The 19,525-nt window shown below is 43.3% G+C and overlaps 1 protein-coding gene across 2 annotated transcripts in view; it reads right to left on the bottom strand.

Moving 5' to 3' along the window:
• The window catches only part of Adk (adenosine kinase), a 398,197-nt gene that overhangs the window by 15,200 nt on the left and 363,472 nt on the right, over positions 1 to 19,525 (bottom strand). For both annotated transcript variants that reach the window (XM_021182427.2, XM_021182428.2), the window contains exon 10: positions 9,433 to 9,519. In XM_021182427.2, the coding sequence (XP_021038086.1) occupies positions 9,433 to 9,519 (87 nt within the window). The remainder of the gene's footprint in view (positions 1 to 9,432; positions 9,520 to 19,525) is intronic.

Below are 19,525 nucleotides of genomic sequence, written 5' to 3'. Positions count from 1 at the left end.
TGTAATTCAAGCACTGGAGAAGTGGAGGCAGGAAGATCAGGAGTTCAGGCTACTTCTTGGCTGCCCAGTGAATTTAGAACAGTCTGGACTCCACAAAATCGTCACTCAAAGAGATGAAGAGGCCTGGTCTACAGAGTGAGTTCAAGGACAGCCAGGACTACACAGAGAAACCCTGTCTCAAAAAACCAAAAAGGAGATGAAGAGGAGGAAGAAGAGGAGAAATAGCCACAGCAGCCACCCACTGTGGCTGAGGTATAGATCAGCTATTGAAGCAAAGTCATGGATGCTGACATAACACAGTAGATATGTCTACGTTCATATGCTCTAATTCATAAGCACGGAAACTCATTATAGCACTTTATACATTGTAGTAGCTTATGGCTGATGATTCCTCCTAGCAAGATGATCCTAAGTACTTAAATGTACTAAATGACAAATTATTAATTTGCCAAATGATGAGCCAGAAATAAAAAGACATCATTCTGAACTTTATAAAATGCTAATGTTGGTGAGGCATGATGGAGCTCACCTTAAACCCCAGCATTTGGGAAGCAGAGCTCAGGAGATATTTGTAGGTTTCAGGCAGACAGGATATATAGAAAGACTGTCTCAAAAGAAAAAAGAAGAAGAAAAGAAAAGAAAAGAAAAAGAAAGGGAAGGGACTGACTGCCTGGTTAGCTTGGGGCAGTATACACCTCATATATCTGAAGTGAGAAAAGCTTCTTCTGTGCTATTTTGGGAATGAGGTTGATTTAGACCTCTGCTGAGTGTGTGTGTGTGTGTGTGTGTGTGTGTGTGACTGCACATCCATATAGGTTTCTGAAGAGACCAGAAGAGGGCGTCAGAGTCCTTGCAGTTGGAATTACAGGTAGCTGTGAGCACCCTGAGATGGATGCTGCGACTCCAACTCTAGTTCTCTCTGAGAACAGGCCATGCCTTTACTGCTAAGGTACCTATTAGGCCCATACAATTACTAACACACCCACTGAGCAAAAGGTAATCTAAGTCCTCCACAGCAGAAAGGACAAGACTTAAAATTGAATATAGGCAGCTGGAGACGACCACCACATGATAACCCATCAAATAAAACTGAATACATTTATCTTTATACACTTATTAATTTGTCCCTATCTACATGGATAGTGACCGATTTAAAACCTACTACAAAGCTGGAAAGATGGCTTAGTGGTTAAAGTGCTTGCTGTATAAGCAAGAGTTCATATCCCCAGAGGCCCCGTCTCCCAATTCCAGGAGTGTATGGCAGCCTACCTATAACTTCAGCCTCAGAAGGCAGAGATGAGGGAAGCCTGGAGCAATGTGGCTAGCAATACTTGTCTCATCAGTGAGCTCTGGTTTTGATGGGAGGAAGGAAAGACAAAACCTCAAACCAACCAAAACGACGACAGCAATAAATCCCCTCCATTGTGGGCTGGGGATTTGGAAAGCCCTGGGCTTGATCCCTAGCACATTGACCTGGGTGCTGGCGCAGGCGAGTAATCTCAGCAGCTGAGTGGTCGAAGGAGGAGGATCAGGAGCTCAGTCAACCTCATCAGACTCTAAGGCTGGAGGAACTGTCCAACAGAGGTCAGGGCCAGTTTCTAACTAAGGTTTATCTAAATCAGTGTTTTTTTCATTTCAGCTCACTAAGTTGTGGAGAACCTAACTATTACAGATGCAAGGATCAGGCAGACTATGGTAAATTTGATAGATTCATGTGATAGCAGCTGCAGTGTTCATTTTAAGATTCAAACCAGTTCCAGTCCACGGGTACTACAATAACAGGTGAACATTATGCCATGTCGTATTGTAAGACATGTTAGTCATTTTAATTAGGAAGTTACCTCTGCTCATCTACCACTAAATAAAGCCTATTCATAACATCATCACTTTCTGTCTCTTGACTGTCTTCAAATCTAGGAAGACCAAGGCTCACAGAATTGGAGCTGCGGTATATGTGGTGGTTTGAATGGGAATAACTCCCATAGGCTCACAGAGTTTGTTTTGGTTTGTTGTTTTTTTGGGGACAGGATTTCTTTGTGTAGCCCTGGCTGTCCTGGAACTGGCTCTGTAGACCAGGCTGGCCTTGAACTCAGAGAGATCTTTCTGCTTTTGCCTCCTGAGTCCTGGGATTAAAGGTGTGTGCTACCACTGCCTGGCGTGCATGGCCTGTTCTCGAGAGAACTAGAGTTGGAGTCGCACCATCCATCTGAGGGAGCTCACAACTGCCAACTGCAAGGACTCTGACGCCCTCTTCTGGTCTCTTCAGAACCCTATATGGATGTGCAGTCACACACACAAACTCTCTCTCTCTCTCTCTTTCTCTCTCTCTCTCAGCAGAGGTCTAAATCAACCCCATTACCAAAATAGCACATAAGAAGTTTTTCTTATATGAAACAAACAATCCACTGATTTAGATAAACCTTAGTTAGAAACTGGCCCTGACCTCTGTTGGACAGTTCCTCCAGCCTTAAGAGTCTGATGAGGTTGACTTTGAGCTCCTGGTCCTCATCCTTCGACCACTCAGATGCTGAGATTACTCGCCTGTATTTGAATGTTTGCTTATCAGAGCGGCAATACTTGAGAGGGATTAGGAGGTATGGCATGGTTGGAGCAAGAATGTTACTGGGGTTTCAAAAGCTCAAGTTAGACACAGTTTCTCTGTCTTTCTGCTGCCTGGAGATCTTGACGTAGAACTCTCAGCTACTTTTACAGCACCATGTCTGTCTGCACGCCACCATGCTCCCCACCATGATGGTAATGATCTGGGAATTTGTTTAAAATGGTATGAGCCATCATCATACAAAGGTGGCATACACTGTTTGACTCAGTGTTCTATTGCTGTAAAGAGGCACCAAGACCACGGCAACTGTCTTCAAGGGAAGCCTTTAACTGGGGCTTGCTTACAGATTCAGAGGAAACAATATACTGAATGCCTGTCACACTGCTTTTTAGTTGTCTAAATATAAAACAAAGGAATGTGGTGGCACACAAAAGATAACTGTAGCAACTTAATTTTATCCCTCTTGTGAATTGTTTTTGACAATTCCATATAGTATCCTGATCATATTCACCCTTCTACCCACTCCTGCTGATCCCCTGCCTCTTCCCAACCAGCCTCCCTTCTACTTCCATGGTTTCTTTTTATTTTTCATAGGGCGGGGGTGTCCCACAAAGTTTAGTTAGGGCTGCTACACGACTAATGGTCAACGTAGATCCAGAGAAGGAGCAACTTAGTGGTGGCTACATAACAAAACTAAAGTAAACCAAACCTCAAGAACTGTGTATCAAAGCCAGGCAGTGGTGGCACACGCCTTTAATCCCAGCACTTGGGAGGCAGAGGCAGGTGGATTTCTGAGTTCGAGGCCAGCCTGGTCTACAGAGTGAGTTTCAGGACAGCCAGGGCTATGCAGAGAAACCCTGTCTAGAAACAAACAAACAAACAAACAAGAACTGTGTATCATTTCTTTGCATGATACTATGAAGCAGTAATTAAGGACAGAGGATGAAGATGGTGCCACAGGTAAATGTGCTTGGCAGCTAAGCCTAGTGACCGGAGTACAGTGCCCAGGGCAGGTGACTGCCTGCATTGAACCATCTCACTGGGTCTGGAAATAATTAAAAAACAAAACAAAATTATTTTTTAAATACAAATTAGACAGTGGAATTTTATTAGATGAAAAACAGAATAGTTATTTATACTGTGGCCACTAAATGGCCCTAAGAGTCTTTTATATATTAATTAGGCACCCTTAAAGACAGTACATTCTCTCAGTCAAAGCTATGACGAGAATTTTAAGCATCAAAAGTGCTCAGAGGCAGCACAGGTTCTTAGCTCTCAAAATACAATGTTATGAACTATAAATGGTTCTTGGCCATTCCCTGTGTCGACCTAAGAGTGCTAGTTCTTGGGAGACGCCCCTAGTCTTTCATCAGAGGGGGCCAGAGATCATCTGTCACAGGTGTACCCCTTTCAGTCTAGTGAGGATGTGTAGGTTTGGGCCACACGTGGTTCCTGTAAAAGCTGTGACTAGATCCTATGACAGTGACACAGGCTGGCACTGACGCCCTGTGGGAGCCTGGTGGTTAGCTCCACTTTCACAACAGTTTCTTAGGGTTTTCCTTCTCAGTTTCATTCACTGGGAAGAGACTTTCACTGGGAACAATGGCAGTGCCTGTCACAAAATGTTCTCCATGTTTCCGTTTGTTACTATGGCAGTGACAAAGAGGGTTCCAAATGAAAAGGCAGACCTGCTGTGACAAAGCACAGCAGGACAACAAGACATTTTCTCCTGACCTGGGAAATTAGGAAATCATGGTTAGAGACTATACAATTTCTCTGTTTCAAAAGGTGCAATCCTGACCCTGGGGCTTTTAAGGAAGAGTGTGAAAGGAATAGTTTCATCATGGAGAAGTAAAAGAGCAGAGGTTACCAAGCATTTAAGATCTCCAAATAGAACAAGGAGGTGTGCTTGCCAGGCCAGAGGGACCTCACACACTCACTAAGCCCCGAGATGGAAGTAGTAATTTAATTCATGGACAGCTGAGGGTACTTGTTTACAAATTACACATGAGAATCCATGATGTAAGCTTGCATCTTTTAACTGGCTAAGTGGAGCCCACGGCCGTTTGGTACTGAGTTATCTAATTAGCACAAGGTAGCTAGAGTGATGATGCTTTAGCAGAAACCTTGAATTTCTGAGAGGAAAATGATTGTGCTTCGGAGAGTTAAACCACCATAACACTAGAGACGGGAACACAGATATGCAAAGTCACACAAGACAGAAATACTCTTAGGCCAGCAAAACTTGAAAGTAACAGGATGAATATATTATCTGTCTAAAGATAGAATATGTCAATCAAAAAGGAGATATGTTAATCAGGCAATGAAGCAAAGAAAAAGAATCTACTTAGTAATGTGAAAGTTGCCACTGTCTCTCCATTTGTGTCGAAGCTAGGGCTTAGCAGCTGCTTCTTTCTAATCCCAGGAAGAAGGCTCTTGCTGATCTGGAGATGGGAACCTGGGGTTTCAGCCAAAGCATTTATTTATTTATTTTCAAGATATAAAACCATTCTGTTTTAATATAGATTTGTCAGGTAGCTTATCTTGGTGCAATTAAACAGCTGCTTCACACAGCTCCTATTTGGACTTCATAATTTCCAAGTGGGTTTATGGTCTGGCTTTGCCTATCTCCTGCTACAATCAACTACTTGCTTAAGTCAGGAAGAAGCTCTTGGCTCAGACTCCCCATGCAGCCCTTCCACCCTACACAAACTTACCCGGGAGTCCTCTGCATCCATCCTATCAGACAACAAAAGGCCCTCTTCAGTAAATGAAGTCATTTTATTCAGATTCTCTTTAGCAAACCAGTGCTTGTTAGAAAGGCAGGCCTGTGGCTCTCAGCTTTAATAAGACCCCTCTCTCAAATGCTGTTTCTAGAACTGTGCAGTGAAACAACGTCATCGTCAGAGCACTGACTGTAGCAGGGCTGGAGCCTGACCCTCCACTGTGCAGCAGCCACCAGGCTACAGGCATGCTCCCCACCTTCTCTCTGCCTCACTTTTCTCATTAGAAAAACAGGTTAAATAAAAATAACCAGTCTTGGAGGACTGCAAGTTTGAAGCCAGCTTGAGCTGCACAGTGAGTTCAAGTACAGCCTGAGTTACAGATCAGGACCCTGTTTCAAAAACCACAAAGGTCTGGGGGCCAGTGAGATGGATCAGTAGGTAACAAGGGCTTGCGGCCATGCCCGATAACCTGAGTTTGATCCTGGAGCCCACACGGTGGAAGCAAACCCCAGCTCCTGTCAGCTGCCCTCTGATTTCCACCTGTGCGCCATCCATCAATATACATACAAACAGAAACTAAGAAAATGTAAAACCAAAACCAAAATAAGGTCTCGGCTGTAGTTCAGCATAGAGTACTATTTAGTTTTCACAAGGCCTTGGAGTTGGATTCCCAGCCCTTTACAAAACACTACAACTGCAACCCCCACCCCCACCCCACCCCCAGGCGCACACACAGCGGGTTAAAGTAGAGTATGGTTGTCCTGGGATGGGAGCTCATCAGGGCAGGCTTTTTTTTTTTTTTTTTTTTTTTTAAAGCACATTGTGTCCGACAGTGGTGGCGCACATCTTGTTTTGTATTGTTTTGTTTTTTCGAGACAGGGTTTCTCTGTATAGCCCTGGCTGTCCTGGAACTCACTCTGTAGACCAGGCTGGCCTCGAACTCAGAAATCCGCCTGCCTCTGCCTTTCCCCCAAGTGCTGGGATTAAAGGCGTGTGTCACAGCGCCCTTTGCATTATGAGCTCATTATGAGAGCCTCATGCTGGCTCCCTCCGCCACGTGTTGGTGTTCTGGGCATGCACAGTCACTATTTTATGGGGTATTAAGGATCAAACCAAGGGCTTCATGCATACAAGTTGAGTGCCCTACCACCTGGGCCATATCCTAAGCCCCGGAGTAGGTTTATAGTATGAAAAAACAGTTATCAATTCAGGGATTACCAGTGGCATATCGTTAACTTCAGCCTGCCTTCCTGTCCTCCTGCACTTTACTGATGTTATCTGGATGGCTGTGCACTGTGAAGATGTGTGAAGATGCACTTGGAGCTAAGAGAAAGTTGGATCCCTGGAGTTGTGAGCAGTGCAACATGGGAGTTGGGAACTGAACTCAGACGCTCTGCTCTGGAGGAGCAGCAAGCAGCATCCATTGTTTAGCTAGCTCTTCAACCTCCTTCCCTGGTTTCTTCTATATAGGACTCTTCTATGTAGCCCAGGTTGGCCCTGGGCTTGCAAAGCTCCTGCCTCAGCATCCTGAGTGCTGAACTTACAGGGGTGTGGCTCTGTACCCACTTTACTTCCTCTGCTTTTATTTTAGTGGTGTCTTTTGAAAGCCAGCGCTAGGAGCCAGAAATAAAATAAGGTGAGAAAGTTGTCCTTGCTCACAGGGTGAACAGAATGTAGCCTCCGGGGCGAACTGGGCAGCAGATGTTTTCTCTTTAGCTGCAGAGCTTGGGAGTAGTTACCATTACTATTTCACAATCTTAGTGTTGGTACTTAAAAAAATGTATAGCCGGTATATAATTTATAAAACCTAGCCTATCCACTCTCTGGCCTATCATTAAAGAGTCTCTGTGTGAAGTTGGTATATACCCCTTGCCTGTCTTGCACAGAGCCCTGTGCTTGACTCCGGGCAACCCATAAAGCAGGTATGGTGGCATAAGCCTGTAATCTCAGTACTCAGGAGCGAGAGACAGGGGGATCAGTACTTCAAACTACATAATGTGTTCAAGGCCAGTATAGCATACTTGATACTGTCTCAAAATCAAACAAAAGAGACAAACCAGGACCCCTAAAAACCTCTTTCCTTTATATTTACCTAACAACAGCCCCAGAATAAATATGAGCGAGGCTATGAAAAGAGGCTTAAGGTCTACTGAGACAATACAGTAGGTAAAGGTGCTCGCTCCTAAGCCTGAGGATCTGAGTGCGATAGAACCAATTCCCACAAGCTGTCTTCTGATTTCTACACGTAGTCTGTGGCACAGGTATGCCCATTTCCCATCATAAACAAATGTTTAAAACAACAGCAACAATGCCAGGCTTCGCATCTTCTAACAGAGGTGCTGACCTTTCTGGGATGGTTTGTCTGTCACTCTCACCACAGTCTGAACAGCTAGTTCTAGCTTGGTTCCTAAGAAAAGCTCCTTTATCACACAGTCTCCATTCTCACCAAGTATTGATGGCTGTACTGGCTGGTTTTGTGTCAACTTGACACAGCTGGAGTTATCACAGAGAAAGGAGCTTCAGTTGGGGAAATGCCTCCATGAGATCCAGCTGTAAGGCATTTTCTCAATTAGTGATCAAGGGGGGTGGTGCCATCTCTGGGCTGGTAGTCTTGGGTTCTATAAGAGAGCAGGCAGAGCAAGCCAGGGGAAGCAAGCCAGTAAGGAACATCCCTCCATGGCCTCTGCATCAGCTCCTGCTTCCTGCCCTGCTTGAGTTCCAGTCCTGACTTCCTTTGGTAATGAACAGCAATGTGGAAGTGTAAGCTGAATAAACCCTTTCCTCCCCAACTTACTTCTTGGTCATGATGTTTGTGCAGGAATAGAAACCCTGACTAAGACAGTAGCCCTGTAGTTGATGCAGGGCCAGCTGTAGTAATTAGGTCACCCTGGTACCCATGACAGCCTCATTATACTTTCTACTCAATGTCAGATAAATGGAACACATCTTGCTCTGTAGAGTTAAACTGCTCATAGGATACAAGTATACAGGCTTATGGACTAAGATTCCTGGTTTAACTAATTTCCAATCAGAAAATCACTACTGTTTCCATAATGCATTATGCAGTATGGCTTACTTCTGAATAAAATATTTTTAGCTTACAAAGATTTACAGCTCTGAAGAGGATGGAATGGTAAAATTAGCTAGAGAATACTCTAATATCATCACTGATGAAGTCTTTCTGTGCAAGGACACCAAAACCAAGCACGAAATGGATCCTGCCTATTGTACAAGCTTTCCTAAAGAACATAGAGCCATGAGATGTGGCGTCCTGCCGTGTCTGAGAATCCCAGCTGGATCACTGCCACCTAAACCCAGGAAGCAGAAATGACTTCTAAAGGTTGCCCTCTGACCTTCACATGCAAACAGTGGCATGCGTGAGTGCAACATATTTACACACATAATAAGTAAATAAATGTAGTAAGAAAGAACATAAGAGCTCACTGGGTAAAAGAAAGAGAAAATGAGGTGTGGGGTCCCTGTTTTAGACCCTTGAGCCTGGGTCTAGGAAATCCAGAGAAAGGAAAAGGAAACAGCCCTGCTGATGAAAAGACGCCCAAAATGAAAGAGACCCTTCAAGGCAATGCTATGTTCCAGTCATCGCACACATGTAAGCATCCCCATGAGTTAAGTCATCCTTCAGGAGAGGGTGGTCAGAGTCATCTCCACTGCTACTTAAAACCTCTCAGCCTTGTCTTGTTTAAAGCTTTCTGGAGACATAGCCTGGTTTAACTACACTGAACTTGGAGTAATTTGATTTTAAAACCTAATTGTCCCAATATTGTTTTTGAATATTTACTCCCCAGGTCACTTTATCCTAACCAAATTTGCTCCTTCTTACTGAGCCTTCATTAGTAAAAATCCTAACCCTTTGCACGCATCACACCTGTGCACTCTCAGGCACAGACACTGTGACACTTAGGCATGAATCGAATATCTACTGCACTTGCTGTGGCTTGGTTATGCAATATTCTGACACAATTACTTTTATGAAAACGACAGAGGCAGAACTTAGTAGCAAGTGATGTTTGCCAAACACACACCATTCCTGTAGTAAAATCTTGGATACGACAGTAGTGGATGGAGAGAACACTGGGGGTTAATTACGTAAAACTCAGAAGTGACCGTGAAGGAAGCGAGCCATACCTCCAACAAATGCATCCCCAGCTCCATTGGTGTCAATGATCTCTTCCTGGTTTTGATCCAAGACAGGAAAAGCAGTGACGTCATTTTCTGTAAGGAAAGCAAAGAAAGGCAGAGTAACTTCTCTTTGTAATGTTCAAGACCTAAGATCACTCGGCAAAATATGACACTCCGCGTTTACCTGCTGCTCGGAGGAATTAGCCCAGTATTCTGTACCAGAGGGCTTGGGAACCAAGGTGCAAAGCAACACTTGTAATTTTCAACATTAAGGTGGTGTGTGTGTGTGTGTGTGTCTTATGAAAGCCTGTAGTTCACGTTCCTGGGGAGTGACTATAAATCGCTCTTTTGTGGACAGCGCATGTGATTGAACAGAAACGATAGGGTAAAGGAAGTGCTTCTGTGGACTGGATCATGAGCCCTACCTAATAAATCTTCAAGCCTACTTGGGTGAAATTTTGGATCCACCAAAAGAGCTTCAAAATTTAAATGTAAATAAGTGTTGAGTGCCTTTCTACAGAAAAATCACAATGGCAAAATAGAAATTTTACTATTATTCTGTGACAACACTTAAGGTCGATGTCAAGGATTATTGATTTTAGTTGGTTTATTACAGATGACCTGGTTACCTACGGCCGACTGCCCATCAGCTAACAAAAGGCACAGATACCACAGAATGCAGGGGTAGAACAACAGCAGGGGCAGTGTGGCCTGTCTGAAGCAGGGTTTGCCTTTGTCCCTACAGAGTACCTCGGACAGTACTCCAAGCTTGGCACATGACAGCTCTGGACACTGATGAACTCTGGCCCAGGAGACATCTGTGAATGATTACACAGTTTTCTGATTGGAGCTGGACCCTCGGAAGTGACGAATTTGCATCCTATGGAGACAGACTTGGCTAATGACTTGCAAACTTCAATCTCACCTCAGTGCAAAGAGGAAGTAGAAGATCTTAGGAATGTTAAAGGCACATCTTAGAGAGTAAAGGTCTTAAGAGCTGAGGTGTGTGCCTACTTTGCACATGTGTGCAGGTGTGTAGCACATGGCTACAATCCCAGCACTTGGGAGGCAAAGGCAGAAGTTAGCATTAGGAGTTTGGGGCCAGTCTTTCCTATAATGGGACTCTTTCTAGAAACACACACACACACACACACACACACACACACACACACACACGAAACTTCAGTTTTACCAGGATAGGGCTGTACTCTAGACCCCAGGCTTGTCCATTTTCTGTAGCCTGACCAATGACAAGGAGTAGTGTTTCTTTCCTGGGTATCCCTTCCTCTAGGCTCTGGGATTAAAGGTGTTCATTCCCAGCACTAGGAGAGATTCACCACCATAACAGACACAAACACGTTAAAGAAAAAAATGATCCTACTTTGCTGAGTGTGATAAAACCTGCCTGTAATCCCAGCACTGCAGTGATTAAAGGCAGGAGGATCTGGGGTTGGAGGCCAGCCTAGGCTACAAATTGAGACTCTTATCTCCTAAAACCAAACCAAACCCAACAAAATCAATCTTCTCAGCAACGCTGCTATTCAGGAAGACAAATGGTCTACTCAACAAGTACGCTGTCAGGCAGCACTGGCTGTGGCCTCACATGCTTCACATGTCCTATGTCTCAGGGCGGCTGGGAAGGTGGCTCAGCAGATTTGCAGATGACAAAGTTGAATTGCAGTGTCAAAAGGTTGGATAACCCTGGATGTTAAAAACCCAGAATCATCTATTCAGTTCTAGTTGACAATGGTTAGGTGACTCATGAATGTCATCTCAACCCTTGGAATGCTGAATCAGGAGGACAACAGAGGCCAACCTGGGCTAGGCAGTGAGTTTAAGACCAGCCTGGGCTACACAATCTTGTTTCAAAAAACAAAAATTTTGAAGCAATTAAACTTTCCACACTTTGTGACTCTAGAGCCGACATGGCAATGAACAGTGTTGTAATTAACTGGATTCTATGGTACAAATCTAGAGGATTGGAGTTTCTAGGAGCAAGCAGTATATATGCTTATACAGGTAGAAAAAAGAAAGAGATGCAAGCAGACTTTATTAGAAAAAACTGGTAAGGAGCTGCAGCTTGATTTAGGGAAAGGTCTACACCATAAATATTTATAGAGAAATCTAGTTTTATTACTTTCAAGTATAAGTCACACCATATAGGGAATGAACGTCTATAAACCTAGAACAAATGGGCCTGAAGAGAATGAATGAAGTTAATGAGTCACTGTTAACAATGGGGTTACATTATACAATAATTGGACATGTCCATAAAATACTTTGGGTAACAATTGTAGAAAATGGGGGTCAGTGAGATGGCTCAGTTGGTAAACTGTTTGTCTGGCAAACATGAGGCCTGCATTTGATCTTGGAAACCCATAATAAGCCAGCACCCCCGGGAAATGGAAGATAGAAGCTTATGGGCCAGGGGGCAAAAATAAGAGACACACTGTGTACATAAGAGAAACAATTCCTGAAAGTTGTCTTCTGACTTCAACATGTGTACCTGTGTGCGTGTGTGCACATGCACACAAGAACACACACACACACACACACACACACACACACACACCTGAAAGACAGACAAAACTCATAAAAATAAAAAAACAATACAAAGCTGGGTGTGGTGGAGCAGGCCTTTAATCTCAGCATTTGGGAGGCAGAGGCAGGAGAATGTCTTTAAGTTGAAGCCCAAACAAGGCTACAGGGTAAGATTCAGCCTCAAACCCTCCCCATACAAACAAACAAACAACCCCCCCCCCACAAAAACAAAGTAGGGAAGAAGGAAGGGATTAGAGGTCCCACCCTCCTCTCTGAAAAGCTATTGGTCCTAGTGGTTACAGTGGGCAGAGACTCATCTTGTGTGGGACAGCTGCTGACACATTACCCACACTTTAGTGACTAATGCTACACATATAGCATAAGCTCATGCAAGCAGTCCTAATTAAATTCAGCCAGAAATAAAACACAACAAAAAATACAACAAAACAAAAGTGTGTGTGTGTGTGTGTGTGTGTGCGTGCGTATATATGTATTTGAGACAGGATCTCTCTGGGTAGACCACTATGCAGACCCGGCTGGTCTTGAACTCAGTGATCCTCCTGCCTTTGCTTCCTAAATCCTGAGATTAAAGGTGTGCATCAGAATAGGAGGTAAGGAATACTTTTTGATATTTTAACATAGGCTGAAATATAAGTTACTTTAAGTGGTCAAGACCAAAATAAATATCTGACATACACACAAAAAGTAGATGGTTCCTGAGGAAGACTGCCTAAGGTGGACTCCTGGGCTCCATATGCACAAAAATGTACATATACATACACATATGTGCACACACACATACACACACACACACACACACACACACACACACACACACACACTTTCCAAATCAGAATGGGCCAGCAAGAGTTTCAGATGGTGAAGGAGATAGTTGCCAAGCCTGGTGACCTGAATCCACTGTGTCTTGCAGGACTGAAGAAGGCTGACTCCTGCAAGTTGCGTTCAGACTTCCAAATATGAGCCATGCTTGATGTTCTGATCAAAACCTTATACTTAAGAGCTTACAAGGCTAGGCACGGTGGCACAAGCTTTTGAGCACAGCACTTGGGAGGCAGAGGCAGGTAGATATCTATGTGTTCAAGGCCAGCCTAGCATACATAGCTAACCAGGCAAGGTTACATAGTGAGAATGTCACAAACGCAAGCAAGCAAGCAAGGAAGCAAACAAACAAGCAGAGATATAAGGATTGGGCGGAGAGGGTAGGTAGTGTGTGATATGAGGCTGGAAAGTTGGGAATGACTGAAAATGTCTATGGAGTGTCTCTTTTTGAGATAATAAAAATGTTCACAACGGGTTAATGTAATGATTGCACACTGTCAACATAAGAGCAACTCTTAGAATGAATACTTGAAATAAGTGAGTCGTGGGGTATGTGTTATCACATTGGAGGTATTAAAGAAGATATTGAAATACTAGGCTGCTCTACGCACACGACACTCTTCATGCCTTTGTGCTTTGCTGAGCCCTATAGTCACTGTATGCACAGACTCTCATTTACTTCCCAGACCGTCACTGATAGCCTGCAGGCTGCCTTCAGTCTCCCTCATCACACGCAATGCTGCAAAGCATTCAAACCTTTATCTTTCATACCATTTGAATTTAATTATTATATTTAATAGCCAAATCAACAATATCATTCCTACTTGACCCAGGGAACCGACACAAACAAACCACGTTGTTATACTAATAGCATGAAATGCGCCTTAATGGATGGGGAGAAATGAGAACGGCGGAAATGTTTCTTCTCACTAGGACACATGCATCAGGATATGAGCAAAGACACCCTGCTCAGACTGCCCTAATAAACAGGCTAATGAAACAGATGACAAACTCTCCTAATAATAGAGATTTATAGAACAACCCTAATTAACAAAGACTTTAGGGAATGGGGAGCTCTGAGTTAATTTAATTTTCTGGTTAACTAAAGAAAAAGCAGAAAGTCTTTTTAGTTGGAAAATTTTCTAAATGTATTAACATAATATATTAATATACTATGACATCCCTGCTTTAATTAATTTATAGAACTCAATGAATTTTTTTTCTGAGAATAGAGAATCTTACAGCACATCTGAATATCATTATCTTGGGCATTAATTCTTACTGTAGTTCTCAAGGTATGTCTTTCATGGGAAGCAGGCTCAGTGGAATGGTGGGAATGTTTGCATTAAAATCTAAAACCGACCATGGTTTAAGTTTGGTTTGGGCTCAGCTTCTTTACTTAATACATGTTTATTAAAAATCTCGTCTCATGTTAGGGACCGTATTGGAGACTGAACATGAACATGTCAGTGGTGCAGACAAAACTGGCTTTTACAGGGCCTACATTCCAGCAGGGCAGACTCTAGCTATTCAAGTAACAAAGGAAGGAACAGACCGAGTTGTCAGCAGATGACGTCGAGAGAGTGAAACGGTACAGCAGGACCAGTAGCAGAGCGGAGAGCTAGTTTAGGACGTGATGCTTGAGTCTGGCTGAGGTTGTGAGATCTGAGTGACAAGGAGGACCATGTGACAATCCCAGGCTAAAACACGTAAGTGTGGAGGCTGCAGGCCGGCCAGCACCAGCTTGGATGGGCTAACTGTGCTACACCTAAAATAGGCTCTGTAACTGGAGTACAGAGTGCAACACTCTGTTTTCATTGTTGCTTTGTTTGTTTTTGAAGCTCAAGGACAATTTTACTAGAATTTGAAAGGAAAACCCCATGACAGGCAGCCTGTAGGACTTCAATCTGCCTGGAGAACAGAGAGGGGGAGAAAGAGTGATGCCATGCGACACTGGCGTGGGGGTCAGATGCATGGTTAAGAATCAGCCCATGGCAAGCAGAAAGAACACAGAAGTCCTAAACCCTGGGAATGCCAGCTAGGTGTGGTGGTGCACACTTTTAATCCCAGCACTCTGGATCTTTGAGTTCAAGGCCAGCTTGGCCTACAGAATGAGTTTTAGGACAGCTACAGCTACACAGCAAATATTAGGGAAACCCAGGCTAGCCTTGAACTTGCAGGGGTTAGCTACCATCCCCAGCTTGAACTGTACAAGTTTGAAAGAAGACATCTAGTTTCTATAGTCATTATACACACACACATACATATTTTTTATTATTATAGATAATATATATTTATACACACACACACACACACACACACATATATATATATATATATATATATATAAAACATATCTGTTTGATGAAACACTGTACTGAAGAGAAACAATCTAATATATAATTTTATAAGGTAGGGGTTTACTTTCTTCAGGCAACAAATACCGAACAACAGCTACAAGCTCTTTATACTCTGCTAGGTTCTTTGGAGGAGATGAGACACAGGAGAAGTACTCAGATACAATCTGTCTTTGCAGAGTGCTTAGAAGCATGCAGGAGACCTGGCCTGTGTGGAATCTCTGAACTACAGACAGCGTATCACCCATTGTAACTGCAGTGGGAGCTGGGAGAGATGGAGGGACAAGATGAACTTAGCCAACTCAGATGGCTTTGTGCAGAAGAGACTTCAGCTAGTTCTGAGGATGTGGATAATAAATAGAGAGAGGAAAAGAAAGCTACAGATGCTGAGAGGAATACACAGAGAACAGGGTTTGCATCTGTAAGACACAGTCTAGCCATTTCTAGAGACTCTGAACGTCCAAGGTTTGGGCTCGATGCATCAGAAGATAGAGGCAGGGATGGTCTCTTGGTGAAATCCCACTGGGCTAAGTGCTGTACAAGCCACCTCAGGCCAGTTTCAGGCCCACACTTTGGGTGCTGTCAACTGATTTTATAAACAAGTACACTGAGGCTCACAGGGTGTCAAGTGCCTAGGGGTTCATGGGAACGGCAGGTCTTTGGGACAAGATGAATGAGAAAGAAGTAGGTAGCTGCCCATGCATTAATGCTGCTGTTTGTGTTGATTAAGCAGTATATAGCAGTTAATGGAAATTGAAATTCCCTTAAGCCTGGTGCTGAGAACTAAGTTTGACTAAATTAACTGATAAAATCCCATAGATAAGGAAGGAAGTATGACATTATGATCACGAGGACGAGCCAGGCTCTGTAAGATTATAATCCATACAGCTTTGTCGTTGTTCTCTGGCAAACCAAACTAAACTCTCTCTGATTTCTTGAGGTTTAAAAACAAGACAACTGAGACTGATGAGATGGCTCAGCGGATAGAGGGGCTTGCTGCCAAGCCTGACCACCTGAGTTCCATCCTCTAAACCCATATAGTAGACGCAGAGAACAAATGCCCACAGTTGTTCTCATTGGCCCTCTGACCACCACACACACTGTGTGCACACAAGAAAAACAGTAAATACAAATGTCTTTGTTTTTTTAAAAGAGAGGCATTACTGCTATTTCAAGGGTTTGTGTGTACGTGCACACGCGCAACATCAGAATGTATAAAGCTTAAAGCAGCCAGAAGAAGAGCTAGTACACAGTCAACACTCACAGCCCCTATGAATACATGAAAAAAAAAATGCATTACTTATCTTAAATTGAGACGTAGTAGAGACATAGGGGAGCCAGGTCTCATTTAACGTGGTGGTTTCTCACTTAGACATACAGGTGCACAGCTGCAATTCCATCTTTCAGAAAACTACAGCAAGAGGATTTCAAACTTAAGGTACCATTTTAAGGTTCTTTCCTAAAGAGTGGACGAAGCAAATTGCTGTTTCTGATGGCACGGGCTCACAGATCAACTAACTATATACTATTGTTTGTAGGAGGTTCTCTGTTCACATTTCCTTCTAGATAATGTGAATTTTCAGTGCTGGATGTAGGTAGGTAAGAGAATAGATGGATTACTATGAATATGAAACAGTTTTGAAAGGGCTAGGGATGTAGTTCAGTGGTGGGGCATATAGGAGGCCCTGGGTCTCATCCATATTTACTACTGCTAAAAAAAGAAGTTTGCAGTAGAAATGATAAAAACAACATAACAAGAGTTGGAACCAATGCTCTAAAAACTTATTCTACTCTGTGCTTGGTGTGCATTTTAAAAAAGATGTATGGATGCGTGTGTGTGTATGTGCATGTATATATGCTTGTGAGTTTATGGATACCACATGCATGTACGTGTCCATAGAGTGTAGAACGTGTGGATCCTGGGACTGGAGTGAAGGCTGTTGTGAGCCTCTTGATATGGCTGCCTGAACCAAGCTTGGGTCCTCTGAAGAGGAGTCAGTGAACGCTCTTATCTGCTGAACCATCTCTCCAGCCATGTGTAAAACAGGGATTATTTTCCTTTTAAGGAAGTTTTTGATACTTTTACCACATGATTTTAATTTCACTATGCACCAGTTCAATTCAGCTTGTTGTTTTAAAAAATGCATTCCTTTTTTACATGTACTCCATTCTGCTGTCTTGGCCCACATGGGTCACTGGCCATCTTTAGGTTACGTTTGGTGAGGTTCCCAGTCCTCACGTAATCAGCTGAGAGAGTAGGCTCTATGGCACAGCATTTGGCTGCCTAAGAAAGAGAAAAGGCACGATTCTCTCTGGTGATTCCTAGCATCAGAGCTCTGCTTAGCGGATAGACACACTGCATGGCTACAGATGCTTAGTAGAGGTTTGCTGAACAAACATGGGAGCTTTGCTTGAATACGAACCCAACTGCTTTACTCCTCTTTGAAAAGCCTCTAATGGTCCTCTACAGGCTTCCTGCTCTTGTTGCTGCTTATCTCTGTTTTGGGACAAGTCTTGGTATCAGGCCCTGCTGGCTTCCTACTCACGATCTTCCTAAGCAGGCCTCAATGCTGGGAAGAGCACAGGCAGCCTGGTATGAATGCCGGCCTCTCCAGCATGTGAATTCAGTCTACTGTTGAAACGTCACCTTTTGCTGTTCCCCTGTCCTGTGGCTGCTCCTTGGTCATACTTGTGATTTCCCCAAACATGTCGTGTATACACATGGAATGTATTGTTTAGGTCGTCTCTTCTCTTCATTCCAAACTGCAGGTAGTGAATAGCCTTCTTACTGTTAAGCCTCTGATCTTCAAGCAGAATCATTCCCTTCCTATTCACATGATTATTTGTAACCTTCATATACATCTATGAAAGCATGAAGTGTACTCAGTTATTTATTCTAAGTATATATTTTTTCTGAGTAAAATCTAAGCTCCTGTGGGTAGGAATCAGGACTTAATCTTACTCCTGGCCCTCACATCTATATCTCCCATGAGCTAGGTACTCAGTTTACATTTATTAGAATATTTGTTTGTGCTAGAATTTAAGCTCCGAGAGCCCGGGGGGTCTGTGTTTCACATCTGGTTAGAATCTCGTATACTACAAACAGTTTTCTGAATGTTCTTGATGATAAGGTACAGTATTATAGGACACTAAGAGCTTGCTATTCTACTAGCTTAATTATTTTTATTTTTACATTGTTTTACTTTTGGAGACATGGTCTCCTGTAACCAAGGATGGGAGGTTCTCCTGCCTCCATCTTCCACGTGCAGAGATTACACATGGGCACCACTAGGTCTGGATTTATGCAGTGCTGGGAATCAAACCTAGGGCTCTGAGCTACATCTCAACCTTTAAATTGGTATTGTTATTTGTACTGAGGAATGAAGGAAAAATGTGTCATAATGATGCTGCCTCAGTATTTCTGCCCCACGAAAGAACAGTAATGACTGCGTTGCAATGTCTGCTCAAAAGTAAACCCCTTCCCTCCTTGTCCGGGTCTCACAAATGAACTGCGCTTGGTTTGGGAATTCTGAAACAGAAGGCTCTGTGATGAAAGGAGAGCCAGTGTCGGTCCTCTTAAATCAGCTGTCGATCCCCCCCCCCCCACCGCCCCGAGAGAAGGCCTTGCTCTGAGACACTAGGCCCATCCCTCTGGGATGCTATACCACCCTGTCTTCTTTCTGTTTATGAGCTTTGACAGATATGGCTGGAGTTTTGGGAACAGGGGCTATAGGAACCGCTTCTTTGGTCCTATTACTAAAGGTGCTATTCATCTTTTTTCTTTTTTTAAACACTTTTGCTTGTTTGTTTTTTGAGACACGGTCTTACGGAGCTTAAGTTAGCATGGAACCTGATATACAGTCTTGAACTGATCCTCCTGTCTCTACCTCTTAAGTGTTGGGATTACAAGCAGGTGTTCAACCTAATTTTTCATTTTATTAAAACAATTTCTTTGTGAGATAGGATCTCTGATGGTCCAGAAGAGGCCTGAACTTGCTATGTAGCCAAGGATTACCCAAGTTTCTGATTCTCTTTCCTATACCTATGAAGTGCTGAGATTACACCATCATACTCAACTAATTTTCAAATTTTATTTTATTTTATTTTTTTAAATTTATTTTTTTATTAGGTATTTTCCTCGTTTACATTTTCAATGCTGTCCCAAAAGTCCCCCATACCCACCCCCCAATCCCCTACCCACCCACTCCCCCTTTTTGGCCCTGGGGTTCCCCTGTACTGGGGCATACAAAATTTGCAAGTCCAATGGGCCTCTCTTTGCAGTGATGGCCGACTAGGCCATCTTTTGATACATATGCAGCTAGAGACAAGAGCTCCGGGGTACTGGTTAGTTCATATTGTTG

This window comes from Mus caroli, chromosome 14 (genome assembly GCF_900094665.2).
Source record: "Mus caroli chromosome 14, CAROLI_EIJ_v1.1, whole genome shotgun sequence".
Taxonomy (NCBI): domain Eukaryota; kingdom Metazoa; phylum Chordata; class Mammalia; order Rodentia; family Muridae; genus Mus; species Mus caroli.
The sequence above is the reverse complement of the archived record's forward strand: the minus strand, read 5'-3'. Positions and strand labels throughout refer to the sequence as shown.